General features: G+C 36.3%; 1 protein-coding gene across 1 annotated transcript in view; it reads right to left on the bottom strand.

Moving 5' to 3' along the window:
• The window catches only part of LOC149445019 (putative cation-transporting ATPase 13A4), an 89,800-nt gene that overhangs the window by 7,566 nt on the left and 62,978 nt on the right, over nt 1-19,256 (bottom strand). The window contains exons 18-28 of the mRNA XM_089654312.1: nt 17,650-17,774; nt 15,527-15,696; nt 13,857-13,982; nt 13,082-13,161; nt 11,942-11,984; nt 11,087-11,196; nt 9,244-9,340; nt 8,636-8,708; nt 8,384-8,558; nt 543-712; nt 98-186 (exon numbers count right to left, since the gene is read on the bottom strand). Coding sequence (XP_089510438.1) covers nt 98-186; nt 543-712; nt 8,384-8,558; nt 8,636-8,708; nt 9,244-9,340; nt 11,087-11,196; nt 11,942-11,984; nt 13,082-13,161; nt 13,857-13,982; nt 15,527-15,696; nt 17,650-17,774 — 1,258 coding nt within the window. The remainder of the gene's footprint in view (nt 1-97; nt 187-542; nt 713-8,383; nt 8,559-8,635; nt 8,709-9,243; nt 9,341-11,086; nt 11,197-11,941; nt 11,985-13,081; nt 13,162-13,856; nt 13,983-15,526; nt 15,697-17,649; nt 17,775-19,256) is intronic.

Raw genomic sequence — 19,256 nt, 5'->3', positions numbered from 1 at the left:
GGTACTCATAAAGCTTTTGTCAGTACTAACAGTCATGCTGATTTTATGCTGGGCAATCATTTATAATATTTAAGAATACTGCTACAAAATACTATACCTCCAGAACAGTGTACATATCTTCAATGTCAGCAAACAACACAAACACATAAACTGTCACTTGCACAATCATCAAACCGGTAAGTAGATCTAAAAGGAACAATATAAATACATTATAATATTAATTATTGACAGTTTTTACTATTGTGCTGTGAGATAGATAGATAGATAGATAGATAGATAGATTACTAAGTGTCACTAAGTTAGTCAAAAGTCCAACTTCAGCAGCATTTTCATAGTTTTAGAGCTATTATTTCCCCTAGATAGTACACTGACTACCTTTTGTTTTGTAACTGACCAAGTATAAACCAAGCATAGGCAGGGGCAGAGACATGAAATCTGTACTGGTGTCTACCATACATATAGCAATGATGTCAGCAGGAGTCTAGAAGTAAAGTGCATACATAGAACAATTTTTTACATTCATACTTGAAATTGCAACTCACAGTTAGTATACAAACGTTGTCTGAATGGCCGTCCTTTGGAGAAGACAAACTCTAGAATAATAAGGTTGAAACCTGTTATAGGGAACATTGTTGTGGTGATGAAGTTCTCTGCATACCGATGTTCTCTAATAGTAACATTTTCCATGCTATGGTTCAATGGTAGACAGGCACTGCCAATTAGAAATAATGAAAAATCAAACTGTGTCCAGTTTACTCAAATACATACTGAATAGAATTATTTATTTCTTTTTCATGTGCTAGAGGCTGAATTCTTTCATGGTTTTCAAAGGAACAAAGTGAAAATCCTCGGTGTTGAAGTGAAAAAAAAAAAATAGAAAAAGTAGCTAAGAGAAAAATATAAATCATTTGTACCAGCTTGCAGAATATTCCTTCTATATCTACAGGTGAAAATTCATCCTAGAAAAAAGGCAGTACAAAGGAAAATGATTTCCCTTTTCACCTGTTTTAATTGTAGCAGTCTTCTAGTTAGACTGTGAGGCTGATACGTCAATTTGGTTCTTTTGGCTCCTCTGTAATCAGTGGAGCAGTTGTTGTTTGCTTTAGGCTGTTCTGGATCTCACAGGCTGCAGGTATGGTTGTTTCCCCTGTACTCTACAGCTCACTAATATTCTAGAATTCTCTAAAATCAGCTGAACAGCCTGAATAATTTGCGATGCTTCAGCCAATCCCTAGGGAGGTGTTCCCAGTAGGTGACTAGAAAGGAACATAAAACATTTGAGACCTGGATCAGCCCTGTTCTTGTCCTGCTGGAGAAGTTCCACAACCTCAGGGGCTCTGCCCCTCTTAGGCAGTTTTTTCTGGAGTTTGCTGGTGTTCGAGGCCTCAGCTGTAGCAGAGCTGGGGTACCTATTCCTGATCATCTCTGGAACTAACTTCCTGGTTTGGAGAGCTCACTAAAGAGTTGGAAAGGGTCTAGCTGTCCTGTGGCATTGTGAGCATTGACTTCTCCCTCACTGAAGAGTGTCTGGTGGATACTAGAAGGAGGCATCCTAGTGACTGTGTGCTGTGTTCTCTTGGGTGAAAGTGCCTGTGATAGTCCCACCTAGATCTCAGTCCTGGACACTTTTTGTGCTCCTGGTGCTAGGACTGTTCAGAGACGTTTGGACCTTTTTTAAGTGTGTCCTCTTATTATTGTTCAGCGTTTTAGACATCCCATATCACCCCGCACCCTCCCCAAGTTTATTCAGCATTAAATTATAAAGAAGACAAACCCCTAGACTGTTCGGTTTAACCAGAGTGAATGAGCTGTTACTATGTGCCTGGCTGCCTTTGCACTGTTTTGGAAAGAACCTGTCTAAACTCAGCAGCACCCACAGGTGTAGCCCTACATACTAAAATCTAAAGTCCATTGAAGTGAAGATACTAAAGAGATATCAACACAAACATCTATTTATGTATAAGGAAATATAAATATTAGAAATGGTGATTGTACATTAAAAAATAGAAACAGCTGCAGGTAAAACTTACTGGTTTGCACCTAACCTCCTGACTCTAAGGTTTCTTTAGCACTCACACTCTTTTTGTACAAGCAGTACTGACATTTTAGCAATGGTCAGTTCTCAAACGTATAATTCTCTTAGTAAAAGAAAGCCTCCTTTGCTGAAAATCATGATGATTAAAGTCTATAGAAGCGTTAGATACATGCAAAAAGCTAACATGCTTGAGTGGCTGAGACTTGGACAGCTGTTGTAAAGGGGTTTGGGAGTACCTTTGAAACCCATCGCTGTAGGGTGTTCTTAGCAAGTGTTTGCCTCCTTGGTTTCTCACAATGCTTTTCAAGCTTTGTTTTGGCCTTTACATCTCCTGATTCTACATCAAGTTACATTAAGTGCCACAATTGGACAAACTCCAAGCTCACTATCATCATAAGAAGCAGGCTTCAATTTTCCTGACAAGTTAAGTATGGCATCAGACTGTGCAGTTATGAAATTATGTTTTGCTGAGAAAAGTTAGACATTGGGTATTTATCAGGGATGGGACCTTCTGTTCCTTGGGGCCATTTTGCATCCTACCAGATGGTAATCCCTGTTTCTTGTCTAAGTTGTAAAAATTCTGCACTTACAAATGCCTCTACAGGTTATCATTTAAAAGTTAAAAATTGGTAGTAAATCGGATTCAAACATATACAGGCTCTCTTGGATTATTTTATTCAAATTTTAAATAAATTGTATGTATGAACAAAATAAAAACAACATATTTAGTACATTGCTCCAATATATGCACATTTCCCATGTTTTGTCTTGACAAACGATGTCATACAGCAAAATACATCTTGATCCTATAATAACTTCAGTAACTGTTTTACTGAGCTAACTCTTGAGAAGAGGAGACTAAAGGTGGATATGATCAACATGTATAAATACATCAGTGGTTCATATAGTGAACTCTGTGTAGAGTTATTCACCCTGAGGTCATCACAGAGGGCAAGGGGGCACTCTTTACATCTGGAGGAAAAGAAATGTAATCTCCAAACACAGAAAAGTTTCTTCACAATGAGAGCTGTGAAAATGTGAAATAGACTATCTCAAGAGTTGGTTCTGGCCAGCTCAGTGGATTGCTTTAACCACTTGCTGTCCGTCTGCTGTTTATAGACGGCAGGACGGTGGCACTCCAGGGGTGGGTTGCCGTTCATAAATGGCACCCGCCATTTCTAGCTGTGCGCGCTCCCTGGGAGTGCGCAGCACCGCAATCCGGTGCCGCTGTGTCCTCCGGACACAGTGAAACACCGATCGTCGGACGGGATCCTGATCATGTGATCACTGATTGGCCAATCAGTGATCACATGCAAAGTTAGTAAGCAAGATGTCACTTGTGACATCATTGCTTACTACGTGTGAAATCTGTGAATGATCACAGAGGTCACATGGTACAAGGCTATTCACAACAGCCTTGTACCATATGACAAGCTGTGACCAATCACAGCTCGCTCAGTATTTCTCAATGGCTGCAGGAATGCAGACAGAGAGAAGGAGAAATGATTGCTTTTACATACTATATGGGTGTAAAAGCAATCACTGTAAAAAAAAAAAAAAAAATCTTCATCACCCCCCACAAGTAGTACAGTGTCACCATGGTGACACTGTACTGCTAGGGTGACAGTATGCAAAAAACATTAAAAAATAAAACATAAATAATAATATAAAAAAATAAAATAAAAATGTAAAAAAAGTTTAAAAATTATAATTTGTGGTTATAAACTAATTTGGCTGTTTTGTTTTTTTTTTTACCAAAAAGGTAATGGAATACATTTCGGCCAAGATTTATGATGAAAGATTATTTATTTGCAAAATTTTATAAGAAAAACAAATTTTTTCTAAATTTTTGGACATTTTCATTTACATAGCAAAAAAAAAAATAATCCCAGCGGTGAAAAATACCACCAAAATAAAGCTTTATCTGTCTCAAAAAAATGGCAAAACATTCATATGGGTACAGTGTTGCATGACCGCGCAATTGTCATTCAAAGTGTGATAGCGCTGAAAATTGCCCTGGACAGGAAGTGGTTAAAAAAGGCCTGGATTCTTTCCTAGATACACAGAATATAACTGGATACTAACATTTATAGGTAAAGTTGATCCAGGGAATATCCGATTGCCTCTTGGGGGATTGGGAAGGAATTTGTTCCCTGCAGGAGAAAATTGGATCATGTTTTGCTGGGGGTTTTTTTGCCTTCCTCTGGATAAACTGTGGGTATAGAATTACAACTTTTTTTTTTTTTTTTTGTAATGGTTGAACTGGATGGACTTTTGTCTTTTTTCAGCCAGACTAACTATGTAACTATGTAACAATGCTGCAACCAAATACCATGCAATGTTATCAGCTCTGCCAAATTTATTTCTGTGGAATACAATCTCCCTCTATGTTATGGAATGTGCTGGTGGCAGGGTCACCAGGTGGAAATAAAGTCTGAAAAAAAAAGATAACTAATGCATCCACTATATCTAAGGACTGGCAAGCTGCAATATATTATATTTTCGTTCTTGGGTTTAAATACATCATAAGAATGGCATGTGAGTTACTGAGAGTATGCAACACACTTGCCACTAAGCACCATACTAAACTGTTTCTGTTTTATGCCTTTTATTATGCAAGAAAAGCTATTCTCCTTAAATGGAAAGTGTCAGATACTCCCTTGATAGCCCAATGAAGTACCCCAATTAATAATGTGCTTCTGTTATATAAAGTCACATATCTAGGCGTCAACTGTCCCACAAATTCTTGATCTGATCTGCATAAGTCAGGGCTCAGGATCTGCCAATCTCATGATGTATATTTACTTCTTTCTTCCCCCCAGTACTTCTCCTCTGGGACTCTGTAGGCTGTCCCTGCTGTTAATCAATATGGGGCTCATTGTATGTACTACACTAAGTCTCTTGTAACACTGTATGACCAAAATGTTAAAGTTAACCCTAAATTGTATGGCCAATGGCTCTGTAGAAGATAACATGCTCTGTGTGTATCCTGGAGATATTCTTTATGCTGTGTAATTCCACATGTCTCCAATCTTCTCCCAGCAGGGTTGTGTTATGTTGTTCCCTGTTTCCTTTTGTATGTCATTATGATTATTATTGTAATGTCCTTGATGGAAAACTCAATAAATCATACTGTTAAAAAAAATAATGACATGTGAAGCAACAAACTGAAGGAAATTTAAGCCAGGGTATTTAAACCCAAAACTGTCTTCTAGTCTGAGGTAACAACACTCACACACCATTCAGTATCATGACAATAGATACATGATAGGACCACAAAACCCTTCTCCTCTCCTATTCCTAATATCATTGAATGGCATGGTTCTGTAGTCCTTAGAGATAGCTAAGAACAGTGTAATTGAAAACAGTCAACACGTATAGATAGCACAGGAAGCAATCAGTTCACACAATTTCTAGCAAGATCAACAGGTATTTTTGAACTTATCAAATAGTTGTAACAAAACACTTTCAATGATGTTACCAAAATGGACCATTTTAGAGAAGTTAATTGTTAGGGTTTACACACACTGTAAGAATACAGGGTACTGAAAAGGTGTGTGATAAATTACACATTAGATCAGGGTGGATAGAAAAGTGTGCAGTTTTACATAAATCCCTAAATACCCATTAAGTTGCAGCTAAAACTGGTATTGACAGGGACTGACTGGTATAGCAGGGGTGACTTATGAGATGTTAGTGTATGGATTATGTAATGTGGATAGGACAAAGGGGAGAGTATTGTGGTTATTGGTTAATTGTGTGAAGGAGTGCCTATGGGATGTGAGGAATATTTTGGTATTCAGGAAGGAAGTAGTGAATGTGGAAGAGTGTTTGGCCATGATTCAAAAGAGGTTATATTTTTATGGATAATATGATGTAAAAATGTTTGGTTTTGAAAAAGCGCAGGAGATTTGGTGCTTCAAGCACTGGAAGTATTGGATTTGAGTATTCGTGAGGTATCTGTACCTTGTTTAGAAAATTATGTTCTGATTCTTTAAAATTATAGTATGCATATTCTAATATATAATTGTTCTTGCTTTAGGGTGAGTTAATGTGTCGGTGGAGGGTCAGAGTGGAAGGAAAGCATTAGGAGGAACTCTATTATTGTAGGGATAGAGTTGAGGGAAAGGTGTTTCTCTGTTTTTGCATATTTAAATTATGGGTGGTAATCTGGGGAGTTTATGTAAATATGATGTGAGGAGGAGGGTGTAATGAAGTTGAAATGCAGAGGAGTGGGTGGTATTTGATATTATTTGCTTTATTTGAGTGGAAAATCAAATATATGGTGAATTATGTTATTATGTTAATATTATGTTTTTATGTTCTCATTTATCTTTGTTATATTTTAATAAAATAATAAAAAAAATTAAGTTGCAACTAAAACACTGATAAGTGATTTCACCACACCCCTTGATATAACAAAAAAAAGCCCAAAAATAATGTTGCGAAACTTAAAAATACTCATATATAAAGTAAATTTAGTGCATAACCATCTCAACTACTATAAGAAAAAGGATCCCAATACAACTAGGAATCCATTATTCAAATACATCTTCCAACACTGATGTGCAATTGTGGTCAGTTCCAAATCTTTTAAGAATGCATAATCCCACAGTGACACCAGTGCACTCCACCATGTGCTATTACAATCTGCTCACCTCCATTTTTGACCTATTATCATAAATGAGGTCAAATAGCAATACACACTCCCACAGGGCTAGTAAACACATATGGAGTTGATTCCTTTTTGGTCACTGTATTTATTAATATCAAAATTGTATGAAATAAAAACACTCACAAGAATAAAGCAAAACAATTGTTCATAATTAATGCTCTTCTATCTGCACTGTTATTATGAATGTACAGGTCTCTCATAGCTCAGGACTCCCGGCATAGAAACATGATGATGTCATCAACATTAGACCCCACCCCTTATACAAATTACTTCTGGAGGCCTGGACATCTTCAATAGGACTAAGGAAGTCCTGCTGAAGAAGCACGGCCCTTCAGATGTAATGCGTATAGGGGCCGAGTTTTAGGCCGATGACATTACTGTGCCAGAACTGCTAAGCGATGAGAGACCGGTACATTCCTAGTAATGGTTCTGATAGAGGAGCATTGATTTTGGATGATTGTTTGGTTTTGTTCCATACAGTTTCAATGTACAGTGAGCACTGTAAGGTCCTTTCTTTTGTATGCATGTGATGTGTATCTGAGTCACATACGAGACCAATCAGGCATCAGCTCCATATGTGCATGCTAATCCTGCAGGAGAGTGTAAAAGCACTATTTGATCTCATTTATGATAAGAGGTCAAAAATGGAGATGAGCAAATTGTAAAATCACATGGTGGAGTTGGAGTGCACTGGTGTCACTGTAGAAATACACATTTATAGAATTGATCACAATTGCACATCGGTGTTGGAAGATATATTTGGACAATGGATTCTTAGTTGTATTGGGAAAATTTTCTTATAACAGTTGATGTGGTTATGCATTAAAATATAGAAGCATTTTTAAGTTGCACTACACTATATTTGTGTTTTTAGACATTAGTCAGCTACTCCTTCAACATTACATGTCAATTCTATAAACATTACCATGCTAATGAATCATAGCACACTATAGTCGTATTGCTTGTTTTTAATTTTTTGCACTCATAGCTGTACTGCTAATAGCAATGTAAACTCATCAATTACTATTATATTAACTGGTGCACAAACAAAACATGTTTGTAGTACCTATTAATGTGCACTAGCCCCAATTCCTATACTTTCAGACCTCAAATTAGCCCCACAGTATTCACCTTTAAACCTCAGATCTGCCCATTTAATGCTTCTTCAGATCTCAGATTAGTCCCTATTCCTGCACCTTCAGACCTCACATCAGCACTAATGCTTGCACCTTTATACTTCAGATTGGTCCAAATGCATGCACCTTCAGATCTCAGATCAGCCCCAAATTCTTCACCTTCAGACCTCATATCTGCCAAAACTCTGCACCTTCAGAAATGCAGGGACTTTAAATACCTGCTTCAGAGTTTGGAGGAAGAGTGTGAGTTGGCTTCTTTCACACACTAACATCTTCACATTAATGATATGAAAGATCATGGGCTGGTCAGGCTTTGTAAATGATTGTCAGCAATGGCCGGGTTTCAGTAAAAAAGGCATGACACACTTACCTGGGCACATGTGTCATGGTTTGCCGATAAAAAAATCCATGTAAGGGTGTATAATAACGACAATATGAGTTTTAAATAAAATGACTTCCACTGTCCTTATTAAAGTGCATTTTTTAAATTGTGGCTAAAGAATGTTTAGATCTCAAAACCATGTGGTAGTTATTTACCTGAATACGTCTGTTTCATTGTACCATGGCTGTTGCAGAAGCAGGAAGAAAGCAGTTGTCTGTACAATCACAGTGAAGATAAAGTGCATAGCAATAGACAATAATAATGGAGGAGAAAGAAGCTGTCCTGGGGGTCTGTATGGAGCAAGCTTTGGTGCTGGACCATTCAAACTTACTAAATAAAGAAGAATGATGTGTCATACAGTGTATTATTGAAGTCAGCAATAACATACTAAAATAATAGATACTTACAAGTTAAGGCCACTGTAATATTGATAGCCAAATCTTGTAACAGGTATTGATAATTTCCAAGAAGGGTTTGTTTCTAAGACAAAGTAATTTTGTGTAAGGCAAAAATTAATAATTTCACCTGTGCAGAAAGCTCTGATAAGCGTCTACAGAGCCACCCCCTTAGCATCTATGGACTTAGGAGATAGCCTGACAGAAATATATGAGGATTTACTGCACAGGCACAGCCAGTGCAAAATATATTTTAGCTGTTCTATACATTGCAATGGGCCCATGGGTGCCAGGTGGGAGTAAGCTTTAGGATTCTTTTTTAAATTAACAAATTATCAAGTACTCTTAAACTCTCTGTAAGAAAAATCCAGAGTTTGTGACCATGGTAAGAAAAGGCCAACTCCTTCTCTTTAGTAAGATAAAAATAACCAGCAAAGAAGGTTTTAGATATATGGATGGACATAAACATATAGTAGTAACACTTAAATACAATGGGATTATGTTATACAAATATTTACAAATTAATTAAATAATCTAAAATTATTTAAAAAAATAATCCAGCAAGCAACCACTTCAAAACATCTTCACAGTAAGGACATATTTAAATAGGGCAACCTTACCCAGAATAGGTATGCTATGCAAGTTAGACCAACAAAGATGAACATGGTCATGAACTTAAATATAGAGAATGTTGTAACCAGAGTATTCCTTCCTTCCCTGTATAAGAAAAAAGCATTGTCTTGTTACATTGTAGTACACAGTGATGTACATAGTTTAAGCAGTGCACAAAGCTTTCTCTAAACAGAAGTAGAGATGTTATTAATGAATCAGAGCATGGACCACTGTATTCCATTTGGTTCTACTGAAAGCAATCAACAATCTGACTCTGGAGTTATATTAGCTATATGAATATTTATTTTATATCTATTTTTTTATTTGTTAGTAAGAAATTTTGTTAAGACATTTTACTAAATGAACACACATAAATATCATAAAAAGAAGCACAAAAATCCAAAGGTAAAAGTGATCAAAATTAGATGAACACACAGAAGGTTATTATAGTATATCCATACACAAAACATTGATGTGTCAAGTACCTACTATCATAACTCTCTATATAGGTTATAAAATTATTGCCCAGGTGTGGCAACATTAGTGCAACTAAAGCATTCTTATATTATTATTTTTAAAAAATTTGTTTTGGTGACAGATTCTTAAAAAAGGCATTTTTTACAACGTATGTGCAAACATTATAAAAAAACCTGTTTTTTAATATATAGGTTGATCTATGACACAAATGTAGCACTTTCACATACCCACTCTGCACATGATGGTGCAAGTCAGTTAATGGACTCTTTTTAATTAGAAAATTGCCAGTACATAAGGAGGAATCATTTCACTCCCAGACCTTCTGTCAGTGAATTTGAATGTATATAATGTATATAAGATGTAGATAAGATAGATAGGATTCCAACATACATTCTGCAAATCATTCACCCAAGCCAGAGACACTCCAACTGTAGCTGTAAAGCTTTGTCTAGGACAAGAGCTTACAGTTAGCTTAATGGGCAGGTAAGAGAGATAAAGGAAGAAGAAAAGCACCTCCAAGTGCAGTTTGTCAAACAATTCATAGAAACCCAAGTAAGGGCAACTCACATTTTAAACGATAAACACAGGCTCCCCAGGAATCTGGGAAGCCGAGCGGAATGCCCATGGAGATGTCAGGTTGTGCTGATCGTGTCTCAGGAGGAAATAATTCTTAAAGAGGCAGTAGTAATAACTACCTGATTTTCAGCACATTTACATAATGTTACCAACACTGGAGCAAATGCTTACCTGAATTAGGAACAGGTAGTTTTTAAAGGACTATTGCCAGAAAATTGTAATTGGGACTGTTTTGAATTCCCCTCTGCAGGGTTTATTTACTAAAGGAATAGAGTCTGTTCACTTTTCTAAGAGAATGAAGCTGATTTACTAAATAAGTTGAAATCTTCACACAACTTGGCTAAATATTCACTTCAATTATCCAGTCATGTGAAAATGAATTCTTATTTACTTATTTTTTTCTGCACCTGATTAGGTATTTAAGTGAACAGGAATTTGATTTTAACAGAATTGGATAATTGAAGTGAACATTCACACAACTGATTATGTGAACCTTTGCAACTCTTTTAGTGAACTAGCTCAAGTATTTTAGTTTAGTATTTTTAGTTTTCACTTCAATCAGGTTATAGCAAGAATCCAATTTTTTTTTATATATTTCTCCTGCAAGTGATTTGACATTCAAAATGAACACAGCTACAGTCAGCATAAAGTCAGCATTCACTTTGTAAAGCAAACTTTCTCTACTGCTTTAGGACATTTTCCCTTTTGTGTGCAAAGCCATTTAAAATACATATTGAAACATTAATTCATTTTCTTATAGCCAAACCTATGCAAATTGTAAACATGCAAAAAGCATACTTGATAAGCATCGGTACACATTGAATATTTGGAATTTTGGAAGTGAAAGGTGAAGCAACAGATGCTTCTAATTCTGACAACGAAATTCCAGCATGGGATATTTTCAGTGCCTGTCGAGAATGGACAAAGGGAAAATAATTACATTAATGAAAAATAGAAGAAACACTGGGGGTACCACACCAATATTCGGAATGTTTGTAATGGTTGTATTACCTTTGTTTTTACTTCAAATACCTGATAAACCTTTATGTCACAATTAGCCTTTCCTCACATTACTTAAAGCTAGAAGTTTAGTATTTTTTTTCTTTGGGGGGGATACAGCACCATACACATTTGTTATACATAAATGTATGTATCCCATTATCTGCTGACTGCTGCTTCTCTTAAACATGTTCCCTGTTGTGCTTCCTCAAAGCTGTCAGATACAATCCTGAGCAGCTGTATTCCAGCGCTATGAGAATGAACTGCTATCATCATACCATCACAAGCAAAACAACATTTTATATAAATGAGATGTGATCCACAGAAAAATATTGTCATTTGCAGAGTCTCCAGAGTCCAGCAATATCTATCTACCAATATGCTTGCTAAACCTATGAACTGCTACAGAGCACCTGTAATCATAAGTTGAAGAACATTGGCTTTTTCCTGTTATATTTGTGGGTGTTTGGTTGCAGTCCATAGAAAAGGTTTAGTGTTTGGAAGTATAAAAATAAGATTTAGGTATACTTCCTTTACAGTATATAGGTATGAAAGTAGATTTGTGTTTGTATTGCCAGATACTGGCACATTTTTAATTTAGTGTAGAAATGTATTCACAGTATTAGCAAATGTACATATATAAAGCATGCTTACCCCACAGTCATTTGCTCCATCTCCACACATTCCAACAAAGTAACTGAAATAGTGACAGTAAAATATATGTTATTAACAAAGTAATTCCTACTAGTATCCACTATTATATTGTATCCTGAAGGCTTATCTTATAGGGCAGTGCAAAGAGCAATGATGATATACAACATCCAGTAACCCCTAACAACAAACATCTTTTAAAATAATGCACATAAATGGCAACTGCCCCAACCTTTGCAGCAAGGAGCACATGGAAGGGCAGCTTATGAATGTATTTGCAAATGTGTGATAATAACTAAACCCCTTTTTAACGTGAACTGTTAGACAGGATAATTAGTTTTTTGCAGGCTGGCTGGTAAGTTGAGCAGGTAATTTCTCTTTGTTGTTTTACATCTTTTAAAATGACTAGAACTTTATCACTGGCAGCAATGCATTGATTGGTTCACATAACTACATTTTCATCACCCTGTTGAAAAGCCTAATTCACTTGGAGAATGGGAAAGGAATCCCCTTTGCAGCACAGAACCAGTGAAAGGGTTCCACTTAATCTCATGGGCCTACAGATTTGCCAAATATAAAGGATGGGACAGTAGGCATCTTTAAATAGTCCTTTAAATGCAGTGACTCAAAATTAATAATAATTAGGGCTGAATTCAGATGCTCATCAAAGGACCAAATCTTTAGGGCTTTGCAAATCACAACATTACAGAATTTCAAGAAATAGAGACATGTTTGATGCAAAATGAAATAAAGTGTATGGCATACAAAAAAAGTTACTTTAAAAATAGTTGCTGCTTATTTTGTCATATAACCTGGTTGACCTGGAGATAATTTTCAAGGGCAGATTCATATTGCCTACAACCAGTTCAGCTGTCTTGGGTTGGACTTTTTCTACCCAGTTGACTCGCTCCCACTAGAATCTCAGTACAAAACAACATAGTCGCACAAGGCAAACTCTCAACACATTCAGCTAGTTGGTACTAAAGACCCAGTTAGGAACGAAATGGCTGTATATGACCTTTTCAACCTAGCCTCCCTTGGCAATGACCTACGTTGGCTATCCTGAAAAAAAAAAACATTATACAACATGATACGACATACAAGTATTCCAATATTTTATGGTTCTTAAAGGTCTGTACTTACTCTAGTTTTTGAAGTTCTTCAATAAGGTTGGACTTTTGTTTTGGCATCATTCTGGCAAAAATGGTTCCATTTAGTAATATCTGTAAAACATTAAAATATGTACAATACACTATTATGGCAGGCCCTGTGTAACCATTTATAATGTTTGTATGGTCAAAAGCGGCAAAAAAGAACCACTATTTCTATTAATCTTCTTAAGCTTGTGTCAGTTAGTATTTTTGAGACGTCCCATTATTAAGTATAATGTAATTACCACATTTTGTGTACAATCAGGGGCGGATTGACAACTCATGGGACCCCCAGGCAATAGGGGATCATGGGGCCCCTATGTCCTTGCCCAAACTCAAAAAAGTCTATGAAAAAGGTACCAGGGGCATCTCATGGGGCCCCCTACTGACCCCAGGCCCTCGGGCAGTGCCCGAGTTTCCAAATGGTCAGTCCGCCCCTGTGTACAATACTGTATGCAGTTGCATTAGGTTTTTTATCTCGTTGTAGTAACCAGATATGAAATACTGAAAAATTACTCCAAGAAATGATAGTGATTGCTAGCCTGGGTTCCTTTCATCTCCTACTATACTTAGCAACTCCCCTTTTCCCATCCTGGCTGCACAAATTCTCTTTTAATTTTAAAGCATCATACTAGACATTCAATTTAAGTGGAGGGCTTTCTGTGTTTGAATTCACACAACCATATGAAGAGGATATAAGAAAAAAAAAAAATTATATATATATATATATATATATATATATATATAACTGCAGACAACATACTTACTTTTGGCAGCAGGTTGTAAAAATATTGACTTATAACCTGGTAGGACCTTCCACTCAACACAAAGTGAAACTTTCCATGAGCGGTGGGGTTATTAATCCATCCACCATCAATGTTTATTTTTGACTCCTAAAACATATATTTCTGTTAGTAATGAGAATGTGTTCATTGCCATCTTATAGTAACAAATGTTTTATGTTTTTATATTTAAACTGAACGTCAGCCTTATTAAAAACAGGATTTTGCATTAAACAAAAAGATGCTGAATTATAAAACACCACCAACCTCATGCAATGGGAATGTTTCTAAAGCATTATGTGGAAAAAGTAATATTTCTAATATTTCAGAAACCTGTGTATACTAAAATCATTCATCCACTGGCATGCAAATCTAGGATTTGGATATTTTATGCAAACAAAGGTGCAGGCTAAGTAAACTATTTGTAATTTAGAGAATCAATTTGGGTTTAAAAATAATTGACTAGATAAAATAACATTCTTTTTCTAAATCAATACTTCTATGTCTATATTTACCTCCACCACACTACAGTGTTTACAGCACACACTGCTCAGACAAGGAAAAGCTTCTATGGCATCACGACAACGGACATTTTCATGATCAAGTTTACCCATTCATGACATACTGAAGAAGATGACAAGCCATTCACAGAAATAAAAAAAATGCTAATTTTCCTTAGGATCTGGTAATCTGCGTATTACATTTTGATGGATTTATGTAAAGTGAACATTTTGGAAGCCAACAGCAGACGTGCATTTTGATGTGATTAGTTTTTTTGGACAAAAAATTTATTTTTGGACATTTGAATGTATATGAATATCCTAATGGGCATAGTAATGAATGTCAACAAATAAAAAAAAAATTTGAACAAATTAATGAATGCATTTATTTCATTAGGATGGTGTCACATGATGTGATACTACTTTTTGCCCATGGAGAACTGAATTTAAGTTTCGGATTTGTTCGATAATATGGATTTAGATAATGAATGAATCCAAATTTTGTTTCATTTGTTAATTTGGATGGACATGACACCAGTTTATATTGTTCAATCAGCTTGTGGGTTGGACTAGCATCTGAAAATACTGAATATAACTAATTTAAATTCTTGAATGCACAAATGCATCCAAAACTAAAGTAAACAAATACTTCCGGAGTGCCAACAGTTCTTAGATAAATACTTTAAATTCCACTCTAAACTTAAAGCACTTTTATTGTCACTTAGTCTGCAGGTATAACATATGGTTTTCAATGTGTCCTCTTGAGACAAGAATGGGAGGTTGATTTAAGTTGGTAAAGCTCCAGGACTGCCCTTGAATTTTTACTTTGTTGCTGGAGCCTGCCTATCCCTTTCTTAATAGCTATGTTCTGCAAATGCAATCACTCTGTCCAATGAGTTCTTCAGTGATAAGTTTAGGGATTCTACGTATTTACAAACTTAGGGAGAGCATGTACTGGTAGCAAGGGAGTGCTAGATAAGCAGATCCCTTTCTGCCTAATAGTTGGTGTCATGTGGTGTCTGCTTTTAGAGAGTTTAAAATTAACTATAGCTGCACTTTTAATAACATGGAACAGTATTTGATTTCAATATCTGCAATTAGAATGCCTTTTTACTAGTTGTACTGTATATATGTTTTCAAAAGCATATAACATACTTTTGATTTTGATGGGTTCTCATCAACTTGTTCCTCATCCATGTATTTCCAGGTAAGTGATGCAGGTAAATCATTTTCAGGTTCACAGGCTTCTAGCATGATGATGTCACTGTTGTCAGGTATCATCCCAGAATTTTTCCCAACTGTCACAGCTGTCTGAAGGTTATCACCTGTCAAGAAAAAAAAAGGTCATGTGTAAAAAAAAAGTCATGTGTAAACAGTATTGTGTAAGCAATAATTATGCAAACACAAACACAATATATGTAATAGAGCAGGGGTCTCCAAACTGTAGCCCGTGGGCCAGATGTGTCCCTTTGCATGCCTTTTTCCAGCCCTTGGGGCACTGTTCCTTCCACTGATATGAGGTATTATTCCTCCCACTGACACCAGTGATGGAGCACTAGTCTTCCCACTGACACCAAGGATGGGATATTGTTCCTCCCACTAACATCGATGATGGGGCACTATTCCTCCCACTGACACGAAACATGGGGTACTATTCATCCCACAGACACCAATGATGGAAAACTATTCCTCCCATTGACACCAATGATGGGGCACTATTCCTCCCACTGACATCAATGAGGGGGCACTATTCCTTCCACTGACACCAATGATGGGACACAATTTCTTCCACTGACCACCAAGTCTATGGCATTGTTTACTCCTACCAATGCCAAGGCATTTACTAATCCCACTGGCCACAGTTCTGCCACCCCCTAAAGTTTTAAGGGCAGTAAACTGGCCCTTTGCTTAGAAAGTTTGGAGACCCCTGTAATAGAGCAACTGAGGGACATTGTTCTAACTGTGTTGGCATTAATATTACTATCATACACTTATCACTTGTCACTGCTTTTATTTATTCCTCAAAGTTCAATTTTACACTAAGCAGGCAAAGTTTTTTTTATTTTTATTTGTATAACATTTTATACTTTGTGTGTTTTATTATTTATACTGTTCAGGAAACAATTTTAGGGGCCTTACTATCATTAGAATGTATAGGTTTGGCATTGATGTATGATTTACAACACTGTAATGGTTGACGCTGGAGGTTAAACAATTAGGAAAAATGTAGCAAAATAGATATTGCCTGCTGGAGGATTTATAGTGGTGATGAGGATTCTTCTTAATCTTTTGCTGTTCTACACTCAATAGGCCATCACTACATGCTGAAAAAAAACTCTCTCCACCTACGGTTCATTTCTAGTTGCAATTAGTTTATTCCAACCTGCCCTTATATCAAGCTATTTAAGACATCAGAGGGTGTCCCCAAAAGTTTCAGAAAGCTTAGTCTAGCTGGATAGAAAATCCCTCTACTGCCACATCTGTGAATGATTGAGTTAAATGAGCATTTATCTAGATGTAACCTTCCATTGTCCTCCTAGTGGGTACTGTTCCTTCAATGATTGTTTTTCACTAGCTGATCAAGCCATGCACTTTCAACCAAATAACTACTGTATGTTTTGTATCTTTGCTTAGTCATTTGTACTTAAAGCCTAAGACATTGCCCCTTGACCTTCGTTTTACATGTAAATCATTTAACTATTTTAAGCAATGTATCATGGTTTTTTACTTTCAATTTCGCCCCGCCCACCGGGGCTTGGTCATAGAGGTCCTCTGAGATCAAGCCCTGGAGGGCGGCATGAAATGTGTCAGAGGGCATGGCAGGAGCAATGACTGAGGCCATCTTTGTACTAGATTCCACGTGCGGTTAGAGCTGCATCCTTTCCTACATCAAACATGCAAGACTGGATACTATTGTGGACTCCGCTCCCCCTTCATACTGGTGAGGTGACTATTGAGCTCTAGCTTGGAGCGGCACCACCACACTACACATATCAGCTTATAACACTCCACCCGGACTAACAATGCTGCTGTCTAAAGGTGCCCCATGTGGTCCTTCATCCAGAGTGTGGCATTCTACAGGTGGTTTGTTACTGGCCAGATCACCAGGTGAAAACAGAGGGAAAAATCCTAAAAAAAAGAAAATGAATGATGCCACCATATCTAATGACTGGTAAGCTGCAATATATTATATTTTTTGTTTTGGGTGTAATACCACTTTAAGAATATTTTAGCATAGACACCTTTTAAATCTTGCAAATGTGTGTAAAAACATGTACCTGTAACCATAACTGTTCTTATGTTTGCTGCACTTAGTTCCTTTAATACAGAACTTGTCTCTGGTTTGAGACGATTTTCTAGGATCAGTAACCCAAGGAATGTAAGGTTGGACTCCACTACTTCCCTTTGAAGAAAAAAATTTCAGTAAACTTTTTAATTGAAGCTTTTATAAAATGAGAATATACAATAATGCTTGCAAGACAAAAAAATGTTGGACTTAAACAACTTAGATGAATAATGCTGCTTATAAACAAACTTTAAATGAAAATTGTTTGCTGTAAAAATGTAATGACATACAGTATATAACAAGTACACAGGCCATTTTGTTGTAGGGAATCTGGTACAGGCAGTGCGTGTTTTTATGTATTTTAATTCTGCAGAGAGCAGTAAGGGTACAGCCCACCAAAGTGTTCCTTTATTTCTGTGCCTAAGTTCAGGTTGTACACTTCTTCCACTAGTTTTGTTGAAGATGTTCAAGGAGTCTGTGGCAGAAAGGTAAACAACCTGAGTTATGAATATGTACCATCCTAGCCAATCACAGAGGACCTTTTTTTGGTGGTTTAGCTGAGGTGGTGATAAATAATTAGTTCAAACTTTCTAGAGAGAACACTCTGCCATCGGCTTTAACGTAGAGGGTTTGTGCATTGGAGGAATCTCCTTTTCAGCCTTGAGAAAGCAATTGTCCCCATATCATGTCCTTAAGTCCTGAAGGAATGTCTTAGGGAAAAACAAAACTGAATGTCTACAAAGGTAAATGCATTGATTGAGGAGGTTTATTGGAATCAAGCACCAATACTATAGTTGCTTAACTTGAAGGCTGCACTTGGTACATCTGCTCTTAAACACAAAGGCAATTCAATAAGATAATAGATCAACCAGTTGCTGCATCCTATGTTATATATATATATATATATATATATATATATATATTATGATGGTTGTAAAATAGCACTCAAGAGAAGAGATATAGTTAATGTATTTACCTTATTTGTTTATACTGTTGATTAAGGATAGATCATTATATATATATATATAAATATATATATATATATATATATATATATACAGTGAGGAACAGAAGTTCCTCACTGATCAACCAGTTGCTGCATCCTATGTTATATATATATATATATATATATATATATTATGATGGTTGTAAAATAGCACTCAAGAGAAGAGATATAGTTAATGTATTTACCTTATTTGTTTATACTGTTGATTAAGGATAGATCATTATATATATATATATAAATATATATATATATATATATATACAGTGAGGAACAGAAGTATTTGAACACCCTGTGATTTTGCAAGTTCTCCCCCTTAGAAATCATGGAGGGGTCTGATATTCACATTGTAGATGCATTCCCACTCTGAGAGACAGAATTAAATAAAAAATTCAGGAAATCACATTCTATGATTTTTAAATAATTTATTTGTCTTGCACTGATGAACATAAGTATTTGAACACCTAACAAACAGCAAGAATTCTGGCTCTCAAAGACCTGTTACTGTGCCTTTAAAAAGTCCACCTCTACTCCACTCATTAATCTAACTTAGTAGCACCTGTCTGAGCTCTTTAAAGACACCTGTCCACCCCACA

Source organism: Staurois parvus, unplaced genomic scaffold, assembly GCF_062004578.1.
Source record: "Staurois parvus isolate SC_StPar_1 unplaced genomic scaffold, SC_StPar_1.0 ptg000750l, whole genome shotgun sequence".
NCBI lineage: Eukaryota > Metazoa > Chordata > Amphibia > Anura > Ranidae > Staurois > Staurois parvus.
The sequence above is the reverse complement of the archived record's forward strand: the minus strand, read 5'-3'. Positions and strand labels throughout refer to the sequence as shown.